General features: G+C 46.7%; 1 protein-coding gene across 1 annotated transcript in view; it reads right to left on the bottom strand.

Annotated features, from left to right (window-relative positions):
• Positions 1-16,121: 16,121 nt before the first annotated feature.
• The window catches only part of LOC306917915 (voltage-dependent calcium channel gamma-1 subunit-like), a gene marked incomplete at both ends in the record, with an annotated part of 56,204 nt that continues 48,399 nt past the window's right edge, over positions 16,122-23,926 (bottom strand). Inside the window, 2 exons of the mRNA XM_079530813.1 lie at positions 16,122-16,357; positions 18,866-19,066. Of these exons, the coding sequence (XP_079386939.1) occupies positions 16,122-16,357; positions 18,866-19,066 (437 nt within the window). The remainder of the gene's footprint in view (positions 16,358-18,865; positions 19,067-23,926) is intronic.

The raw sequence follows: 23,926 nt of genomic DNA, 5'->3' as shown, positions 1-23,926 counted from the left end.
ATATTTATTGTGTTCATTTTTATATCTGCCTTTCAATGTCTCTGACTTTAAACCATCCATAACTCTGCTCACTGTTCAAGATAACCACTTCCAGGCAAAAGCAGGTGTTGCAAAAAGGTCAATATCTCCAGAATGGAACATGGTAAAATCAAAATGTATTTTTTAAATTGAAGTGGACAAGTTCAGCTTTCTTTTGATGTATGCGTGTGATTCTCGCTATAAGAGAACATTTTGCTGTGGGCCCCCGAACAAGGCCTTCGTGCAATGTTAAACGGTAGCAACATCAAAATAGGCCTGGGGAGATTCTGTAGCAATCAAAGTGTTAACTAACCCTAAAGGCTCATACATAGTCTGGATTTTCGGTGGTGGGGTGACGTCGCGAGCCGCGGTGAAGAGCAAACCACCGCCACCGCTCCAGCCCTTCTCTCGGTTTTTACTCACCACCGCGCAACGTTATTTCAGCTCCGTAAAATCCAGACTATGAATAGGCCTTAACTAGTAACATTGGTGTGTCTATGTGGCCATCTTAACTAACCCTATAACATTGGTCTGTCTATTGTGCCAATGAAAACACACATCATACACCCATTGTTGTCACACAAAGCGGTGAAAATGGCACCCATTACATAATGCTCATCTTGGCTCTAATACAATATAACATATTTTGATTACTACATTAGCCAACTTTCAACAAAACACCTCATTAATTACTAGCTGCATGAAAAGCAATAGAAGATGATCTGAGCTAAATGAGCTCAGAACATCAGTCAATGATGAGGTGATCTCATCGTGTTGCAACAGCCGAGGATCAGTCAACATGATGAGGTGATCTCATCATGTTGCAACAGCCGAGGATCAGTCAATGATGAGGTGATCTCATCGTGTTGCAACAGCCGAGGATCAGTCAATGATGAGGTGATCTCATCGTGTTGCAACAGCCGAGGATCAGTCAATGATGAGGTGATCTCATCGTGTTGCAACAGCCGAGGATCAGTCAATGATGAGGTGATCTCATCGTGTTGCAACAGCCGAGGATCAGTCAATGATGAGGTGATCTCATCGTGTTGCAACAGCCGAGGATCAGTCAATGATGAGGTGATCTCATCGTGTTGCAACAGCCGAGGATCAGTCAATGATGAGGTGATCTCATCGTGTTGCAACAGCCGAGGATCAGTCAACATGATGAGGTGATCTCATCGTGTTGCAACAGCCGAGGATCAGTCAATGATGAGGTGATCTCATCGTGTTGCAACAGCCGAGGATCAGTCAATGATGAGGTGATCTCATCGTGTTGCAACAGCCGAGGATCAGTCAATGATGAGGTGATCTCATCGTGTTGCAACAGCCGAGGATCAGTCAACATGATGAGGTGATCTCATCGTGTTGCAACAGCCGAGGATCAGTCAACATGATGAGGTGATCTCATCGTGTTGCAACAGCCGAGGATCAGTCAACATGATGAGGTGATCTCATCGTGTTGCAACAGCCGAGGATCAGTCAATGATGAGGTGATCTCATCGTGTTGCAACAGCCGAGGATCAGTCAACATGATGAGGTGATCTCATCGTGTTGCAACAGCCGAGGATCAGTCAATGATGAGGTGATCTCATCGTGTTGCAACAGCCGAGGATCAGTCAATGATGAGGTGATCTCATCGTGTTGCAACAGCCGAGGATCAGTCAACATGATGAGGTGATCTCATCGTGTTGCAACAGCCGAGGATCAGTCAATGATGAGGTGATCTCATCGTGTTGCAACAGCCGAGGATCAGTCAATGATGAGGTGATCTCATCGTGTTGCAACAGCCGAGGATCAGTCAATGATGAGGTGATCTCATCGTGTTGCAACAGCCGAGGATCAGTCAATGATGAGGTGATCTCATCATGTTGCAACAGCCGAGGCAGCATGACTTCACTTCACTTTGTCTTTCAGTTGAAGTGCTACAGCGTATAGTTGGGGGGGAAAAAAAGAATTCTTCTCCTGCTCGATCCTGGATTTTCTCTTCCTGGCAGTCTTATCCCATTAGAACTGGGAAAGCAACTGTGTCATTTAAACATTTTGTAAGTACATAATACTTTGGATACAGGTTTTAGAACAGTGCGGTTCTCAAAAAGAGCAGACAGCCAAACAGCCAAACTTTGAGAATTATTTGAAAAATGTTGAATGCGTTGTGTTGAATAATTTAAAATTTCTCTTCCGGGGGGGTCCGTTGTCAAATACATATCATTCTGGGGGTCCTCAGCATGAAGAAATTTGAGAACTATACTGATTTAGAAGACAGTCATTATCTTTGGGCATTATCTAGGGGCGACTGTGGCTCAAGAGGTAGAGCAGGTCGTCCAATGATCCATGGGTCGGCGGTCCTCCTGTCTACATGTCAAAGTGTCCTTGGGCAAGACACTGAACCCCAAATTGCTCCCGATGTGCTGGTTGGTACCTTGCATGGCTTCCGCCGCAATCGGTGTATGAATGTGTGTGTGAATGGGTGAATGTAATGCACAATCTATGTAAAGCGCCTTGGATAAAGGCGCTATATAAATGCACCATTTACCATTTATTTTGTAGAATCAGGTCCCAATGGGCTAAAGTGCAGTGCAGATTGCCTCTGCCTGGCAGTCTTTAAGTGGCGCTCAGGCAGGGTGTGAAACGACCCTCGCAGCAGCAGGTGCGTATGCACTCAGCGGGCGGCTCCACACCTGCTGCTGCTGCAAACAGTGTTTTCTATGTACACAGCATTACGCACGCACGCACGCACGCACGCACGCACGCACGCACGCACGCACGCACGCACGCACGCACGCACGCACGCACGCACGCACACACACACACACACACGCACAGTGCTTGAGAGAGAAGACACGGACAGCAAACACAAAGAAGAAGATTACGCGTCTCTCACAGCTTGTCGAGCCAGCGGGGGTGGGAGTGTGTGTGTGTGTGTGTGTGTGTGTGTGTGTGTGTGTGTGTGTGTGTGTGTGTGTGTGTGTGTGTGTGTGTGTGTGTGTGTGTGTGTGTGTGTGTGTGTGTGTAGCGCGCGTGCGTGGGGGGGGGGGGGTGGTATTTCACCATCTCAGACTCATCATGGGCTTCGATGACTTTTGCTTTGACCTCAATCTTCTTTGAATGTGTCGACTCCACACCATCTGCTCAACACATTTGTGCAACGCGAGCCTGTTGCATCTCTCTATCAGGGTTCCATTTAGTGGGGCGAAAATACAGAAGGTGTGGGGGGGGGGGGGGGGGGGGGGGGGGGCTGGGGGGGTAATTTGGGGGCGTGGCCATGTCCCCGCCATTGTCTTGGAGGTGCAAACAACACAGTTCATCAGTGTAGAGTTTGGGAGCAGGATCATACGCGGTAATAGATTATTCCGGGACGCACATGTTGGTTCGACATACTACCAGTCCGACATGCAACTGTCCGACACAAAAACGGTTAAAACTCACCCATGGCTCCCGACATGCGTGGCCAGTTTAAACTCAGCCGTGGCTTCGCTGTGAGGTATAGGGTAATAGGTTAGGGTTTGGGGTAGGGTAGGGTAATAGTTTAGGGTTTGGGGTAGGGTAGGGTAATAGTTTAGGGTTTGGGGTAGGGTAGGGTAATAGGTTAGGGTTTGGGGTAGGGTAGGGTAATAGTTTAGGGTTTGGGGTAGGGTAGGGTAATAGGTTAGGGTTTGGGGTAGGGTAGGGTAATAGGTTAGGGTTTGGGGTAGGGTAGGGTAATAGGTTAGGGTTTGGGGTAGGGTAGGGTAATAGTTTAGGGTTTGGGGTAGGGTAGGGTAATAGGTTAGGGTTTGGGGTAGGGTAGGGTAATAGTTTAGGGTTTGGGGTAGGGTAGGGTAATAGGTTAGGGTTTGGGGTAGGGTAGGGTAATAGGTTAGGGTTTGGGGTAGGGTAGGGTAATAGGTTAGGGTTTGGGGTAGGGTAGGGTAATAGGTTAGGGTTTGGGGTAGGGTAGGGTAATAGGTTAGGGTTTGGGGTAGGGTAATAGGTTAGGGTTTGGGGTAGGGTAGGGTAATAGGTTAGGGTTTGGGGTAGGGTAGGGTAATAGGTTAGGGTTTGGGGTAGGGTAGGGTAATAGGTTAGGGTTTGGGGTAGGGTAGGGTAATAGGTTAGGGTTTGGGGTAGGGTAGGGTAATAGGTTAGGGTTTGGGGTAGGGTAGGGTAATAGGTTAGGGTTTGGGGTAGGGTAGGGTAATAGGTTAGGGTTTGGGGTAGGGTAGGGTAATAGGTTAGGGTTTGGGGTAGGGTAGGGTAATAGGTTAGGGTTTGGGGTAGGGTAGGGTAATAGGTTAGGGTTTGGGGTAGGGTAGGGTAATAGGTTAGGGTTTGGGGTAGGGTAGGGTAATAGGTTAGGGTTTGGGGTAGGGTAGGGTAATAGGTTAGGGTTTGGGGTAGGGTAGGGTAATAGTTTAGGGTTTGGGGTAGGGTAGGGTAATAGGTTAGGGTTTGGGGTAGGGTAGGGTAATAGTTTAGGGTTTGGGGTAGGGTAGGGTAATAGGTTAGGGTTTGGGGTAGGGTAGGGTAATAGGTTAGGGTTTGGGGTAGGGTAGGGTAATAGGTTAGGGTTTGGGGTAGGGTAGGGTAATAGGTTAGGGTTTGGGGTAGGGTAGGGTAATAGGTTAGGGTTTGGGGTAGGGTGTCAGACCAAACACATGCACCCATTCTTCCGTCTACAGGCGCCAAAACAAGGGTTCAATTAACTTCAGTATAGCGCAATGCAGGGACCCGAAACTTAAGGCATTACTTCTCAACCTTTTCAGGCCACGACCAACCACAATAATCATTTCTGAACTGGGGAACATGTGCAACATTTAGTAATTGTCAAACCATGTCAATTGCCTTCCCATTATAGTCTACTCATATACTAAGTCACTGTAGCGATGCCTTGTGAGCTTGTATTTGCATCTATTTGTGGAATATTTAAAAACAAAATGGACACACTCTGGCTGATTTTGATATATTTTTGTGCACAAAAATGCACATGTATACACATGACCAAATATTTGTACACGTCTATCAAAATGATTAAAAAAAATAAACAAACCATGTGTGTTTAATTAAACAGCCCAGATTTGACTGTGTATTTCGGTACACACACACACACACACACACACACACACACACACACACACACACACACACACACACACACACACACAGAAACACGTTGCTCTTTGATCGAAACCTCTCCCTTTTTGCGCACGCTGTGGAATTATAATGGCAGTAATCACGTGGCCGTTGCAGATTCCAATTACCAGAAGGTGTAATCATGTCTCCAGCACTCGGCATGCAGCCGCGCCGTGCACACCTGCTGCACAACAACAAACACAACAACAACCACAACCACAGAAGGGAACGGAAAATGTCATTATTTTTTTTTTCAAAAGGACGTTGGGTTTAGAGACACAATGTAATCATTGTCTCGTGGTTCTCCTCACGCATGCAGTGAAACGCTCCAGATCACTTACAGAGGTTTAATTTCAGTGCACCTGCTGCGAGTGCTGCATATCTCTATAGTGTGGAAGAGTCAGGCCTCGTTCACATGTACCAAACACCAATCAAGCAAATGTTTGGTCGTTTTTTTGGGCCACCACAATGCTTTTCCAATGGGAGTCACATGGTTTGATCAAACATTTGTGTTTTATCGCTGATTGCTGATTGCTCCCCCCTCATCAAACAAAAATGTTTGGTCAAACCATGTGACTCCCATTGAAAATGAATTGGAGCAGCAATCAAACAGCAATCAGACATCGCACACGGACCGAACATGTGTTGTGTAGGTGTGTACGAAGCCTCAGGCTGCGTACACACCTAAAGAACAAATGTTTGGTCCGTGTGCGATGCCTGATTGCTATTTGATTGCTGCTCCAATTCATTTTCAATGGGAGTCACGTCGTTTGATCGGACAAACCTGTCCGATGTGGGGGCGGAGGGCACAACAAACACATCGGACACCTTGTAGTCAAAACAGCCAAAGAACAGGGTGGGACTTCAGATCGGACAGAAGGGTGGTTTTTAACCGCCAACTAATAGGAGAGAACTTCCGTTCTTGACAGCACTGGGTGGGGTTTAGGCTGTAGTCTTCTGAGTTACGTGACACAGACTATTATATCGCTTGTTTGTATGTCTTCTTTTGGCTACGGCCGTGCGTAACTTGGAGAGTCCAAGTTGCGCATGGCTGTCTCCAGTGAGTGAGTCAAGTCTGGTACTAAGTTCTATTCTATATACAGAAATACAGGACGATAGCCAAAATAGCCGTCGGGCCTCGGCAGTTGTGAGGCTGCATTAATAATTAGTTCTAAAAGCATGTCTTTTTTACGGGGATCACTATTGATTTTAATAGTAGACGCATATATGTCTATGAGTAGCCTAGAGTAGAAATGTAATGGCAGCGTACGAGGTTCACATGCGCAAATATAACAGATGTACAAGTTATCGACACGAATGGTACTTACGGTATGGTACACGATGTAAGCTTGTAGATCTGTTTATTGTAAGCATGCGCCACCGCCACCACGCAAAGTTATGACGCGCGCACATGTGGGGGGAGAGACCCGATATATTTTATAGCTCTATGGGAGAGACGCAGACAGAAAAATATTTAAAATCCTCCTGTCTCGCTCTAGCGCACGGCCGCACGCATAAAGAGCCAATGGGGCAAATGCAGCAATAATGCAGCAAGCGCATTATTGTTCAAACACCTGCTCCTCTGTTCATCTGTTGTCTTATTTGGCTAATAAAATAATTATTAAGAATTAATGCAATTTCAAGTTGTTGCTGCAATCATGATTCATGTTGCTGTTCTCTTCTCTCTGTGACTGAAGGTTGCGCCCAAAAAATGTAGACAGTGATTTCCCGCACCCCCTCATGTTATTTTTCCCTCCGTCGTAAAATGACCTCTTTTCTTTTTTTCACTATTTGGTTCGCTTAACATGTCCACGTGTCATTTGTTTACATATTTGGTACGCTTTACAAAGTCCAGTGTGAACACCAAACGGACCAAAATCAAAATGCAAATATTTGGTCCTTGGTCCTTGATCCGGACCTTCTAAAGTGAACTTTGAGTGTGAAAAACGGCCTCGACAAACTACCGCTAGCTGCTGCTCCAGTCAAGAAAACTACACTGAACATATGTGCATCTATTTCCGCGTGTCGTAGCACCGCCCAAATCGCGCAAAGCATTGTGGGACATGGAGGCATCAAATCATAAAAATGTAATCAGTGGTCGGTCGGACAGATCTGTGTGTCCGAAAGGTGTGTACGAAGCCTCAGGCTGCGTACACACCTAAAGAACAAATGTTTGGTCCGTGTGCGACGCCTGATTGCTATTTGATTGCTGCTCCAATTCATTTTCAATGGGAGTCACGTCGTTTGATCGGACAAACCTGTCCAATGTGGGGGCGGAGGGCACAACAAACACATCGGACACCTTGTAGTCAAAACAGCCAACGAACAGGGTGGGACTTCAGATCGGACAGAAGGGTGGTTTTTAACCGCCAACTAATAGGAGAGAACTTCCGTTCTTGACAGCACTGGGTGGGGTTTAGGCTGTAGTCTTCTGAGTTACGTGACACAGACTATTATATCGCTTGTTTGTATGTCTTCTTTTGGCTACGGCCGTGCGTAACTTGGAGAGTCCAAGTTGCGCACGGCTGTCTCCAGTGAGTGAGTCCAGTCTGGTACTGGTTCTATTCTATATACAGAAATACAGGACGATAGCCAAAATAGCCGTCGGGCCTCGGCAGTTGTGAGGCTGCATTAATAATTAGTTCTAAAAGCATGTCTTTTTTACGGGGATCACTATTGATTTTAATAGTAGACGCATATATGTCTATGAGTAGCCTAGAGTAGAAATGTAATGGCAGCGTACGAGGTTCACATGCGCAAATATAACAGATGTACAAGTTATCGACACGAATGGTACTTACAGTCTGGTACACGATGTAAGCTTGTAGATCTGTTTATTTTAAGCATGCGCCACCGCCACCACGCAAAGTTATGACGCGCGCACATGTGGGGGGAGAGACCCGATATATTTTATAGCTCTATGGGAGAGACGCAGACAGAGAAATATTTAAAATCATCCTGTCTCGCTCTAGCGCACGGCCGCACGCATAAAGAGCCAATGGAGCAAATGTTAAATAAGCTACACAGGTGGTCCTAAATGATTAATTGATTACATCACTATAGCAAAAGACGTGATATAGGTCAACTCAACTGCAGCGGAGCTGTTCTGACTTGAAGCTTAACTGACCAGCACGGCTTCAAGTTTAAACCATAAGGTGACATGGAAATGCCCGTCGATTTGATGCGCAGAAATAACATAGGCCTATATCGAATCAGGTTAAGGTGCACACATGGAAGAAAAGTCCTTTTATCGGGATTCGGGGATATTTTGTTGTAGGCTATACGTCTCCGGTGAATTGTATGCACCAGCAGCAAGCACATTATTGTTCTAACACCTGCTCCTCTGTTCATCTGTTGTCTTATTTGGCTAATAAAATACTTATTAAGAAGAATTCATGCAATTTCAAGTTGTTGCTGCAATCATGATTCATGTTGCTGTTCTCTTCTCTCTGTGTGACTGAAGTTTGCGCCCAAAAATTGTACAGTGATTTCCCGCACCCCCTCATGTTATTTTTCCCTCCGTAGCAAAATTACCTCTTTTCTTTTTTTCACTATTTGGTTCGCTTAACATGTCCACGTGTCATTTGTTTACATATTTGGTACGCTTTACAAAGTCCAGTGTGAACACCAAACGGACCAAAATCAAAATGCAAATATTTGGTCCTTGGTCCGGACCTTCTAAGTGAACTTTGAGTGTGAAAAACGGCCTCGACAAACTACTGCTAGCTGCTGCTGCAGTCAAGAAAACTACACTGAACATATGTGCATCTATTTCCGCGTGTCGTAGCACCGCCCAAATCGCGCAAAGCATTGTGGGACATGGAGGCATCAAATCATAAAAATGTAATCAGTGGTCGGTCGGACAGATCTGTGTGTCCGAAAGGTGTGTACGAAGCCTCAGGAGACTGAGGCCTCATTCACACATACCAAACACCAATCAAGCAAATGTTTGGTCGTTTTTTTGGGCCACCACAATGCTTTTCCAATGGGAGTCACATGGTTTGATCAAACATTTGTGTTTGATTGCTGATTGCTGGTGGTGTTCTGCCCCTCCCCCCTCATCAAACAAAAATGTTTGGTCAAACCATGTTTGATTGATTGATTGAAATATTTATTAACAGTTTGCAGAATTACAGTACATTTCAAGCACAAACTCAATACAAAGGCTGTTAACTGTGAGTGGACGACCCAATTAAGCATTACACTTGTTTACAAGAGGGTCCACCATGTTCAATTCATCAAAACATTTAGAGACGTGCAAATAGACACTTCTATATAGTCAAAGAACAGAACAGGAATTCATCATAATGGAGGTAAAAAGTGAGCGGTGACTCCCATTGGAAAAGCATTGTGGTGGCCCAAAAAAAACAAAAAAACGACCAAACATTTGCTTGATTGGTGTCCTAACGGTTTTCTGAACAACCTATGTTTCTATATCAGTGATGCTCAACCTTTTTCATGTCAAGGACCCCCAGAATGATCTGTATTTGGCTGCGGACCCCAATCTGAAAATAGGTAGTTCCAGGGACCTCCCCATGCAGAAGCAAAGATTTGAGTTAAAAACGTTCGCTCTGAAAGAATATACATTCAAAGATTTGCGCCACATTTTCTCGATCTTTCAAAAATGGCAGATCTACAAGCTCGTAGCGCGGCACTCGGTGCCACGCTACGAGCTTGTAGATCTGCTATTTTTCAATAGCTAAAGTATAACATAATGCTTTAAAAACACCAAAAGGGGTTCCGGCCCAGAATGTGTTAATGTGGAGGAGTCAGACTGACATGATGTTATATATTAATAATAATAATGACTACTATATCGTCCCTGTCGGGGGGGAATCCTTGTATATGTATTTTATTTATTTATTATTAATACCATTTACAAAAAAAACATGTTTTAATAACAAAAGTGAAAACAGTCGATCCGCAAGCTCACAGCACATTGCGTCACAACATGTTGTGAGCTTGTAGATCCCCCATTTTCACTACATTTCTGTCACAGTCTTATGTATGATGATAAGTATTATAGGACATTCATTTCAATTATAAACATGGACATAATATGTGGTTTCTGCCCGAGAGCAATGATAATATAGCGTAGCTCTGTCTGTATTCTGATGTCAACCAGTTACTGTAAATGTTTGTTCAGGAAGAGAGGTCGGCCTATACCTGTATGTACAGTATCTGCAGCTCTTTGAATTAAGTTTTGGTTTTTGGAAAATTCACAGAGAAGGCGTGGCAGTTACGTTGGAGAACCATGTATCCATGAGTAACTGTCTATTTGTGTATATGTATCATTATATATGTACAATTTTGTGAGTGTCTTGTAAGCCCGTGCGGGCTGGGCATCGTATGATGTAGGACACTTTAATAAAAACTCTATCTATCTATCTTTAGTCAACAGAAAATACATGTTCAGGTCGCCGGGATACCAATTTCATCCAATCAGGAGAGAGAGAGCTCGTACAGGATACACTATTTACGGGTGGAATTGGAAGTGGCGGAAAACCAAAACCAAAACAATCAGACAACATTGGAACTGAAAACGGTGTGAAATCAAAGCTGATGAATGAATGAATTAAATGGATAATGATATAATTCTCTCTCATAACCGGATGAAATGTCCCGATTGAAAATATATTTTCTTTTTATTGATCAAAGAGCTGGAGAGAGACAGGGAGAGTGCATAAACGATAACCTTTTTCACATCAATATATATATTTTTGTATTGATCAAAGAGCTGGAGAGAGACAGGGAGTGTGCATAAACGATAACCTTTTTCACATCAATATATTTTTATTGATCAAAGAGCTGGAGAGAGACAGGGAGAGTGCATAAACGACAACCTTTTTCACATCAATATATATATTTTTGTATTGATCCCCGGACCACTGGGGACCACCTGGAACCCCCTGAAGGACCACTGGTGGTCCCCGGACCACTGGTTGAGAACCACTGATCTATAGCAATGACATCTATCAGAATATAGAGCTTTTAAAGGAGCATTCAGTGATTTGGGTGATTTGGAAAAAAACCCGGTCCACCCGGTAACAAGATGTGCACATGCACACGCTCTACAGTGGGGGAAGTACAACAGGCCAACAGCACGTGCACCAAGGCCTGCCCCACTCGATCATGATTGGAAGAAGGCCCCTCTCATCCTGATTGGATGAAGGCTTTGCCACCCAAAGCCCAAACCGAAACTAGGGTTTTTTGACCCCAGGGGCTCACTGGGGACAGGGAGGAACTCCTTATATGGTCAGCACACTTTATAGTAGGGAGGATTATCCAAAAAATAAGAAAAAATAAGTGAATCACTGAATATACCTTTAAGTGTTTATAAAAAATTAAAAAAACATTTTATTTGAACCGAATAATATCACTTACACTAATGTTTGCTAAGCCTATCCTGGTATACAAGCTTTATATAAGAAAAAAGAGATCAAACAAAACAGCTAAACTCTAATAATCATATTTTATAAATATTTATCTTGCTGTGGACAATAAAACACATTATTTTTTTTCAAGAGTTTCAAATATGCCTACATGGGCACAACAAGTTTAAACAGAACTATTTCAGAGAATTTAAAACACCTTTTCCCCACAGTGAATAAAATAATAAATTATACTAATATAAATAAAAACTAATACAAATCTTCCAGCTTCTTATCATTTGATATTTTTAAAGGCCACATTTATATGAATAAAAGTTAATGTCAATACTGAATATACAATGCTGAAAAAACATACATACACTTACACAACATCTAAATTATATTAAATTTTCTGTGCTTTTCCCCTATATGAGAGAGAGAGAGAGAGAGAGAGAGAGAGAGAGAGAGAGAGAGAGAGGGAGAGAGAGAGACAGAGAGAGAGAGAGAGAGAGAGAGAGAGAGAGAGAGAGAGAGAGAGAGAGGGAGGGCCTAACATGAAGTTCCAGCAGGTGTTCTCTGTTCTGTACAATATGATACATTTTGGCTCAAAGGCTCATAACAGGTTGACCTAAACGATACATAATCTGTGAGATAATAAGGGGTATTTTCTAGATGAACAATATTTATGGCACACATGGATTAGGACTGCTTGCAGTCATGGAAGGACTTTACTAACCGTTATGGTGGACACTTGAGAGAAAGTAAAACACAACATTTTGGGCCGAACAAAATAATGACAGAGAAGAAAAACAAAACAAGTGTTGTACCCTGCCCTGTGTTGTACCCTGTACCCTGCCCTGTACCCTGACCTGTACCCTGCCCTTTTCTTCTTCTTTATAATTATTTATTATTATAGTGTTGTACCCTGTACCCTGCCCTGTACCCTGCCCTGTACCCTGTACCCTGTACCCTGCCCTGTACCCTGTACCCTGCCCTGTACCCTGCCCTGTACCCTGCCCTGTACCCTGCCCTGTACCCTGTACCCTGCCCTGTACCCTGCCCTGTACCCTGCCCTGTACCCTGTACCCTGCCCTGTACCCTGCCCTGTACCCTGTACCCTGCCCTGTACCCTGCCCTGTACCCTGTACCCTGTACCCTGCCCTGTACCCTGCCCTGTACCCTGTACCCTGTACCCTGCCCTGTACCCTGCCCTGTACCCTGCCCTGTACCCTGCCCTGTACCCTGCCCTGTACCCTGTACCCTGCCCTGTACCCTGTACCCTGCCCTGTACCCTGCCCTGTACCCTGCCCTGTACCCTGCACCCTGCCCTGTACCCTGCCCTGTACCCTGCCCTGTACCCTGTACCCTGTACCCTGCCCTGTACCCTGCCCTGTACCCTGCCCTGTACCCTGTACCCTGCCCTGTACCCTGCCCTGTACCCTGCCCTGTACCCTGTACCCTGTACCCTGTACCCTGCCCTGTACCCTGCCCTGTACCCTGCCCTGTACCCTGTACCCTGCCCTGTACCCTGCCCTGTACCCTGCCCTGTACCCTGTACCCTGCCCTGTACCCTGCCCTGTACCCTGCCCTGTACCCTGTACCCTGCCCTGTACCCTGTACCCTGCCCTGTACCCTGCCCTGTACCCTGTACCCTGCCCTGTACCCTGTACCCTGTACCCTGTACCCTGCCCTGTACCCTGTACCCTGTACCCTGCCCTGTACCCTGTACCCTGCCCTGTACCCTGTACCCTGTACCCTGTACCCTGCCCTGTACCCTGTACCCTGCCCTGTACCCTGTACCCTGCCCTGTACCCTGTACCCTGTACCCTGTACCCTGCCCTGTACCCTGCCCTGTACCCTGCCCTGTAACCTGCCCTGTACCCTGTACCCTGCCCTTTTTATAATTATTTATTCCTCCCAAAAAATGTCATAATTTGTCACGATCCGAGTTGGCTTTGTCCGAGGCTTACAGATCTTTAAATAAATACTTGTTCTCCCCGTGTCCCCTAGGGTAGGTACCCTCACATGTTCTCCCCGTGTCCCCTAGGGTAGGTACCCTCACATGTTCTCCCCGTGTCCCCTAGGGTAGGTACCCTCACATGTTCTCCCCGTGTCCCCTAGGGTAGGTACCCTCACATGTTCTCCCCGTGTCCCCTAGGGTAGGTACCCTCACATGTTCTCCCCGTGTCCCCTAGGGTAGGTACCCTCACATGTTCTCCCCGTGTCCCCTAGGGTAGGTACCCTCACATGTTCTCCCCGTGTCCCCTAGGGTAGGTACCCTCACATGTTCTCCCCGTGTCCCCTAGGGTAGGTACCCTCACATGTTCTCCCCGTGTCCCCTAGGGTAGGTACCCTCACATGTTCTCCCCGTGTCCCCTAGGGTAGGTACCCTCACATGTTCTCCCCGTGTCCCCTAGGGTAGGTACCCTCACATGTTCTCCCCGCTTCCCCTAGGGTAGGTACCCTCACATGTTCTCCCCGTGTCCCCTAGGGTAGGTACCCTCACATGTTCTCCCCGTGTCCCCTAGGGTAGGTACCCTCACATGTTCTCCCCGTGTCCCCTAGGGTAGGTACCCTCACATGTTCTCCCCGTGTCCCCTAGGGTAGGTACCCTCACATGTTCTCCCCGTGCCCCCTAGGGTAGGTACCCTCACATGTTCTCCCCGTGCCCCCTAGGGTAGGTACCCTCACATGTTCTCCCCGTGCCCCCTAGGGTAGGTACCCTCACATGTTCTCCCCGTGTCCCCTAGGGTAGGTACCCTCACATGTTCTCCCCGTGTCCCCTAGGGTAGGTACCCTCACATGTTCTCCCCGTGTCCCCTAGGGTAGGTACCCTCACATGTTCTCCCCGTGTCCCCTAGGGTAGGTACCCTCACATGTTCTCCCCGTGTCCCCTAGGGTAGGTACCCTCACATGTTCTCCCCGTGTCCCCTAGGGTAGCTACCCTCACATGTTCTCCCCGTGTCCCCTAGGGTAGCTACCCTCACATGTTCTCCCCGCTTCCCCTAGGGTAGGTACCCTCACATGTTCTCCCCGCTTCCCCTAGGGTAGGTACCCTCACATGTTCTCCCCGTGTCCCCTAGGGTAGGTACCCTCACATGTTCTCCCCGTGTCCCCTAGGGTAGGTACCCTCACATGTTCTCCCCGTGTCCCCTAGGGTAGGTACCCTCACATGTTCTCCCCGCTTCCCCTAGGGTAGGTACCCTCACATGTTCTCCCCGTGTCCCCTAGGGTAGGTACCCTCACATGTTCTCCCCGTGTCCCCTAGGGTAGGTACCCTCACATGTTCTCCCCGTGTCCCCTAGGGTAGGTACCCTCACATGTTCTCCCCGTGTCCCCTAGGGTAGGTACCCTCACATGTTCTCCCCGTGTCCCCTAGGGTAGGTACCCTCACATGTTCTCCCCGTGTCCCCTAGGGTAGGTACCCTCACATGTTCTCCCCGTGTCCCCTAGGGTAGGTACCCTCACATGTTCTCCCCGTGTCCCCTAGGGTAGGTACCCTCACATGTTCTCCCCGTGTCCCCTAGGGTAGGTACCCTCACATGTTCTCCCCGTGTCCCCTAGGGTAGGTACCCTCACATGTTCTCCCCGCTTCCCCTAGGGTAGGTACCCTCACATGTTCTCCCCATGTCCCCTAGGGTAGGTACCCTCACATGTTCTCCCCGTGTCCCCTAGGGTAGGTACCCTCACATGTTCTCCCCGTGTCCCCTAGGGTAGGTACCCTCACATGTTCTCCCCGTGTCCCCTAGGGTAGGTACCCTCACATCTTCTCCCCGTGTCCCCTAGGGTAGGTACCCTCACATGTTCTCCCCGTGTCCCCTAGGGTAGGTACCCTCACATGTTCTCCCCGTGTCCCCTAGGGTAGGTACCCTCACAAAAAACATGCAGTAATCCTGGTCTCTAAACTGCCTCCCCCTGGCCAGCCGGGGCGTCTGATGGAGGGGAATAACATGTTCCTTCCACGCGCTACGTCCAACCAGGGAAACTCCCCCCTGTCAGGTGTAAAGGAGCAACTTGGACACTCAGGCATGAAGGAAGCATGAGTTCAAGTCCGTTGCACTCCCCATGTCCGACCCCCATATATGGGGACTAGGTTGGCGGAGGGTGTGTAGAGCCCAGGATCACATTAGATAATTGACACAGGGGTGAAAAATGGGTTACAAAATCGTGGGATAAAAATTTAAAAAATAAATAATAATAATAAATACTTTTTGAAACGTCTATGGGAAAAATGCATGGGGAATTATTGTCCGGGCCTGTCGTCGTCATGAAAGGGGGCGGGACTGTGACGCTCTATAGCATGGTCTTTTTGATAAGGGCTGATGGCGGCTATTAAATGATCTGATAACATCCAAAACCGCTAATGAAGAAGTCGTCCTTTAAAGGGGAATACCGCTCATTTTCAACATTTTACTATGTCATTAATATATACTTAGAGCTGATGTGTGGAAATAATAAAACAAAGTCCCCCCATTCTGTGTTTCCTAGAACTGGAGGTCTGAAAAGAAATCATTAACATGGTGAAACACATCTTGATGATGCTCCAGACGGTGCCGTGCTCTAGTCCTGTATGGTGTCGATGCTCTGCGCTTGACGTTACTTCTCCACATGGTGGCGCTGGCTCTAGTCCAGTATGGTCTCGGGCTCGGCGTCCATGCACGACTCCCAGGGGTTGCGGGGCATCTGGGGCATGGAGACGACCAGCAGGGCGGCGCCACCCAGCAGCAGCAGCGTGAAGGAGGTGCAGGCGCAGGCGAAGGACCACGAGTAGTAGTACTCGATCCAGATGGTCTCGTCGCTGGCGATCATTCTCTTCACCGACTGACGCATCACCTCCACCGAGATGATGATGCACAGGCCTGTGGGCGGGGCGGGGAGGAAGAGGTTAACTAATGGAATAACGAGATGATGATGCACAGGCCTGTGGGCGGGGCGGGGAGGAAGAGGTTAACTAATGGAATAACGAGATGATGATGCACAGGCCTGTGGGCGGGGCGGGGAGGAAGAGGTTAACTAATGGAATAATGAGATGATGATGCACAGGCCTGTGGGCGGGGCGGGGAGGAAGAGGTTAACTAATGGAATAACGAGATGATGATGCACAGGCCTGTGGGCGGGGCGGGGAGGAAGAGGTTAACTAATGGAATAATGAGATGATGATGCACAGGCCTGTGGGCGGGGCGGGGAGGAAGAGGTTAACTAATGGAATAACGAGATGATGATGCACAGGCCTGTGGGCGGGGCGGGGAGGAAGAGGTTAACTAATGGAATAACGAGATGATGATGCACAGGCCTGTGGGCGGGGCGGGGAGGAAGAGGTTAACTAATGGAATAACGAGATGATGATGCACAGGCCTGTGGGCGGGGCGGGGAGGAAGAGGTTAACTAATGGAATAACGAGATGATGATGCACAGGCCTGTGGGCGGGGCGGGGAGGAAGAGGTTAACTAATGGAATAACGAGATGATGATGCACAGGCCTGTGGGCGGGGCGGGGAGTAGAGTCAGAGCCTTAGATATAGACAGAGTTACGCAAACTGCGTTCACTTCATGGGGCTTCAGTCCAATGGCGGCTCTCCTACATATAGACTTCTATAGAGTAGAAGTATAGTATAGAGTATGCGCGTGACATCATCACCAAACCAGGAAGTTATGCAGGAACGCCCACTGAGTGGCAAAAAACTACTTTCTGGCCTTGACAGCCCATACATCCAAACAGAAAAGTCCTGTCTGATTGCAGTAAACGTCATTAAACAATGTTAAAGTCACTTTGCATGTTGCTTTACCACTCGATTTGCCACTCGATGGGCCTTTCACTTTAAGCATGCGCATACCCTCTACCAACTGGGCCTGTCCTGGACCGGAAGTCCCTTTATTTTAGATTGTTTTGTATTAATTGTACAACATAAACATTAAAGAGACTTTAGTTGTTACTGTACAATACTTTAAAACAGTTGTCATGTTGCACACATGCTTAAAATAGCTCTTATTTGCGCCGCCCTCGTTGAAAACAATGTATTTTCAACTCCAGCTTGTCTCAGTTCAGGCTGCATGAACAGCGCTCGAGCGCTCGGTTTCTGCCCCCTCAATATCGTAACTCTTCTATTAGATGGATCCTCTGAGTATAGTTAAATTCAGTGATTTCACTTAATTCAAATATCACTTATTCTTTCTTCGTTTTTGGATAACCCTCCCTACTATAAAGTGTGCTGACCATATAAGGAGTTCCTCCCTGTCCCCAGTGAGCCCCTGGGGTCAAAAAACCCTAGTTTCGGTTTGGGCTTTGGGTGGCAAAGCCTTCATCCAATCAGGATGAGAGTGGCCTTCCTCCAATCATAATCGAGTGGGGCGGGCATTGGTGCACGTGCTGTTGGTCTGTTGTACTTCCCCCACTGTAGAGCGTGTGCATGTGCACATCTTGTTACCGGGGCGGACCGGGTTTTTTTCCAAATCACCCAAATCACTGAATGCTCCTTTAACGAAAACTAATTAAATAAGGAGATGATGATGCACAGGCCTGTAGGCGGGGGGGAAGGACAGCATTGGAACAAGGTTAATATAGAGGGTATGCGCGTGACATCACCATCCTACCCGGAAGTTATGCAGGAATGCATAACTTCCGGGTAGGAATCATCCACACAGAAAGGTCCTATCTCTATCTAGTTGCATTAAACGACGTTAAACAACGTGTATCCTGTACTGTCTCTCCTGATTGGATGAAATTGGTATCCCGACCACTCCCTTTATGCATGTGCATAGTCTCTATTATAGTTATCGAAAACTAATGAAATAACGAAAACAATAAATGTAAATACATTTTTGTTAACTTAAAAAAATTAATACCAAAATTTGCGATAACTAACTAAAACGGTATTGTGTATTCACAAATATAACTACAATGAACAGAAATGATGGACAAAATGCCATTTTGTTTTGTTCTTGTTAATTTATAAGCTTTTTGGGATGATGTGAAATCTTGATCTATTTATTACATCTGACAAATAACCGAAAGTATACAAAATCAGACCGGTCTGAAGTGAGTGGTGCAACAGTGCCCCCTGTTGGTACTCTAAACATAGGGACATAGGGACATAGCTGTTCATTGGAGTGGTTGCACCACTCAAAAACTAAAACTAACACTAAAACTAACTCGCTTCTCGCCCTCAGGAGTCTGCCTGAGGGCGAGAATAAAAGTAGTGCCTAAACTTCTACAATTCCAAGTGCTTGTCAAGGTGGGGAGGTCCCCAGTTCAAATATGACTATTTTGGGGGATCCCAAGTCCAATTAAATATGATAATTGTTTTGGGGGGTGGGGGATCGCAGCACTGAAAAGGTTGCGGACCACTGCTATTATACAGCATGGCTGACCTGCGAAGGCGAAAAACATCCCGGCGGGTCGGAGCAGGTAGTCGCGTCCCTTCCCGAAGGAGAAGATGACGCACACGCTGCCGAGGAGCATGAAGAACAGGCTGAACATGGAGATGGCAGCCGCACTGATGTTGTACTCTGAGGAGAAACACATGAAGAACAGGCTGAACATGGAGATGGCAGCCGCACTGATGTTGTACTCTGAGGAGAAACACACAAACAACATGTTTACACAGCCGCACTGATGTTGTACTCTGTGGAGAAACACATGAAGAACAGGCTGAACATGGAGATGGGAGCCGCACTGATGTTGTACTCTGAAACACACAGAACACAGGACACAGGAGCATGAAGAACAGGCTGAACATGGAGATGGCAGCCGCACTGATGTTGTACTCTGGAGAAACACATGAAGAACAGGCTGAACATGGAGATGGCAGCCGCACTGATGTTGTACTCTGTGGAGAAAAACACAGCATGAAGAACAGGCTGAACATGGAGATGGCAGCCGCACTGATGTTGTACTCTGTGGAGAAACACACAAACACAGGCTGAACATGGAGATGGCAGCCGCACTGATGTTGTACTCTGAGGAGAAACACATGAAGAACAGGCTGAACATGGAGATGGCAGCCGCACTGATGTTGTACTCTGGAGAAACACATGAAGAACAGGCTGAACATGGAGATGGCAGCCGCACTGATGTTGTACTCTGTGGAGAAACACACATCATGAAGAACAGGCTGAAAATGGAGATGGCAGCCGCACTGATGTTGTACTCTGTGGAGAAACACACAAACACAGGCTGAACATGGAGATGGCAGCCGCACTGATGTTGTACTCTGTGGAGAAACACACAAACACAGGCTGAACATGGAGATGGCAGCCGCACTGATGTTGTACTCTGAGGAGAAACACATGAAGAACAGGCTGAACATGGAGATGGCAGCCGCACTGATGTTGTACTCTGAGGAGAAACACATGAAGAACAGGCTGAACATGGAGATGGCAGCCGCACTGATGTTGTACTCTGTGGAGAAACACATGAAGAACAGGCTGAACATGGAGATGGCAGCCGCACTGATGTTGTACTCTGAGGAGAAACACATGAAGAACAGGCTGAACATGGAGATGGCAGCCGCACTGATGTTGTACTCTGAGGAGAAACACATGAAGAACAGGCTGAACATGGAGATGGCAGCCGCACTGATGTTGTACTCTGTGGAGAAACACATGAAGAACAGGCTGAACATGGAGATGGCAGCCGCACTGATGTTGTACTCTGAGGAGAAACACACAACACATGAAGAACAGGCTGAACATGGAGATGGCAGCCGCACTGATGTTGTACTCTGTGGAGAAACACACAGCATGAAGAACAGGCTGAACATGGAGATGGCAGCCGCCGAGATGTTGTACTCTGTGGAGAAACACACAACACAACATGTTGTACTCTGTGGAGAAACACACAACACAACACAACATGTTGTACTCTGTGGAGAAACACACAACAACACAACATGTTGTACTCTGTGGAGAAACACACAACACAACATGTTGTACTCTGTGGAGAAACACACAACACAACATGTTGTACTCTGTGGAGAAACACACAACAACACAACATGTTGTACTCTGTGGAGAAACACACAACACAACACAACATGTTGTACTCTGTGGAGAAACACACAACAACACAACATGTTGTACTCTGTGGAGAAACACACAACAACACAACATGTTGTACTCTGTGGAGAAACACACAACACAACATGTTGTACTCTGTGGAGAAACACACAACAACACAACATGGTGTACTCTGTGGAGAAACACACAACAACACAACATGGTGTACTCTGTGGAGAAACACACAACAACACAACATGTTGTACTCTGTGGAGAAACACACAACAACACAACATGTTGTACTCTGTGGAGAAACACACAACAACACAACATGTTGTACTCTGTGGAGAAACACACAACACAACATGTTGTACTCTGTGGAGAAACACACAACACAACATGTTGTACTCTGTGGAGAAACACACAACAACACAACATGTTGTACTCTGTGGAGAAACACACAACACAACATGTTGTACTCTGTGGAGAAACACACAACACAATATGTTGTACTCTGTGGAGAAACACACAACAACACAACATGGTGTACTCTGTGGAGAAACACACAACAACACAACATGTTGTACTCTGTGGAGAAACACACAACACAACATGTTGTACTATGTAGAGAAACACACAACAAACACAACACATCGCAAGACAACATTATGTACTCTGTGGAAAAACAAACAACAACACAACATGTTTTACTCTGTGGAGAAACACACAACAACAACACAACACAACATGTTGTACTTGTATGTAGACAGTATAGTGTAGGGGTGGGTGATCTCTTTTGTGTTTAGTTTTCTCTCTGTTTTTGTTGGTTAGGTTAGATATTTGCATTTTTGGTTTTCTTTTGTTAGGTAAGAAAAGGTTTGTTTTTGTCATTAGGCTTCTATGATCCCAGGTAATGTGTAATGTCATGTTGACATGCATCATTAATTATAAAAATGAATCCTTAATTCTTGGGATTATAAACATGTGTGGCCTGCAGGCTGTCCGGGGACTGGGAAGGAAGAAGTCCACTTTTGATGTAACACCTAGAGATCCCATAGCCTGGGTCGTAACACTGTCTCTAATAATAACCGCGCGTGAAGCCATGTCGTCAGACTAACGCCACGTTGGAAATGCAAACGGATCCTGGACCGCCAAGGCTTTCAAAGTGGGCCATATTCCAGAAAAAGGTTGAGAACGACTGATTTAGTGAGAGAGAGGGAGAGAGAGAGAGAGAGAGAGAGCCGGTGAGAGAGAGAGAGAGAGAGAGAGAGAGAGAGGGGGGGGGGGGGGGGGGGTGAACTAGGGGATAATTTAGACACCTAAATATTGCACTAGAGGGAGTTATGACACAGATAATTATCCTCTAAACGAGCTCGAGTTAAAGCATGGAAGTTATTATTGTCCAAGCGAGCAAACAGAGTCACTCGTCTCCATAACAGTCAACATGCTGGAGGCCTGTTATAACAGTGGCTCCCACAGTGGGGTCCGGGGACACCCAGGGGTCCTTGAGGGAGTTCCAGGGGGTCCCCAGCTAAATTATAGTTTGGAACCAAATGGACCCTTTTGGGTCTGTAAACTCTGAGAGTGTACAAATGTGTACATTTTTATACTCACAGAGTTAAATTAACATTGATTTTACAATATAAATCGGGGGTCCCTGTCACGTGGACTGCGGTCACGTGTGTGTTATGATTTGTTATGATTAGTTTTGTTATGATGTAGTATAGATTATGATTTGTAACAGTCCCAGAGATATAGTCTGTAGACTAATATGCATGTCAAACTGGGGGGTCCTTGAAAGTAAACAGGTTGAGAATCACTGCTAGAGTTGTCAAAATCTCCTCTTATGGGGGTCCCTGGCATATGTTTTTCAAATGGGGGTCCGCAGGCTCATCAGTGTCAATTTGGGGGTCCTTGAAAAGGTTTGGGAACCACTGTGTTATAATATCTGAATAGCGTATAGTGGCACTAGGGCAGCGGTGGCCGAACGGATTGCGGAGCGGTCTTGATACCGGAAGGCCGCCAGTTCGAATCAGCGGTCCGACACGTTAAAATTACCACCGCTGAAGTGCCCTTGAACAAGGCATTGAACCACTACGATGAAATGTTCTATGAGCAGGGCCTGGCTGGAAACAAGTTCTTGAGCTTAGCCCAGATACCCTGGGTAAATATAGTAATCATTTCATTTCATTTCATTTCATAGCTGAGTGTCTTTCTGTAATACCAGCCCCTATTTCCTTACTAGCTTAGAAGCCCAGCACGGCCGGCGCGTGTCTAGGAAAACATGCGCTCCCCTTCCCTCGTTCACCTCAAGGGGCCAGTGAGGCTATTCAACGTGGAAGGTCTGGGTCCTAGTGGTAGGAGGAGGGACTACAGGCGGACCCGTGGATTCATGACCGGGAAACCCCGTGCAGCTGGGCTTTAACATTGAGCGCTCGGTTGCATACGTCACCCAGGACCTCAAAGTTGAGGTCCGGAGGAGGGACTTCCGGCAGTCTTCCGGGTGCTTCAAAACGCCACTGAGCAACTTCCACTGACAAGAATAGCTGGGGGGGGCGGAGCTTCGCGCCAGTTCAGTCTCTAATCTCTATCCTTTTATATACTCTATGGTTCACCTACACTGGCCGCAGTTACATGCAGGCTGATCATTCCGAATAAATACTTCCGAATAAAATACTTCGGAAGTAATTATTTTTGCTGCGAGTTTACATGGGAAATGGTCATTCCGAATGATTGTTTACATGGAGATGTGATCTTTCCCCCCACCCGCTGCGGCTCCCCTTCTCCGCTGGGAAGGTGATCATCTCGTTTTTATTTGTAGCCTACTTTATTATCTACAGCACGCCAGCGCACGCAACACACTGATTATTATTGTATCAAGGGTCGCTCGTTATTTTTGAGAGAGAGAGAGAGAGAGAGAGAGAGAGAGAGAGAGATAATACTAGATTGATTGCAGCTGCTCATCAACTGCAAAGCCGTTGTTTCATGACGTTTTGGTTGCAACTTGGAATAGGCAAGTTATAGCCTGTAAAAGTACAAAAGGACATTATAGCGATAATAGCGTATTCTTGGGTGTGTGTGTGTGTGTGTGTGTGTGTGTGTGTGTGTGAGATTAGCTACTGAACAGCGGACTGACGGCATTTCGTCCTCTCTCCTCCGTCTTTCTGTGAGTCCCCCGATGCACTTAGCCTACAGTAGCATTAAGCATCCAGATACATATAGGCTGGCTATAACCTATATCAAACATTATATCCTATATCAAAAATTATCAGAGTGATCATCAACTCGGGACGGTTGGATCTTTGAACACTCAGTCACAGATCAGGGGGATCATCATCACTGCTGCTGCTCCACGTTTTTTTTGTATGGATTTCGGATCTGCAAAATGCACGAAATAACTCCTCTGCGCGCCTTGGATATGAGCGCCTTGGAGTT

Source organism: Electrona antarctica (genome assembly GCF_951216825.1).
Source record: "Electrona antarctica genome assembly, contig: scaffold_175, whole genome shotgun sequence".
NCBI lineage: Eukaryota > Metazoa > Chordata > Actinopteri > Myctophiformes > Myctophidae > Electrona > Electrona antarctica.
Note: the sequence above shows the minus strand (reverse complement) of the source record. Positions and strands in the feature narration are given on the sequence as shown.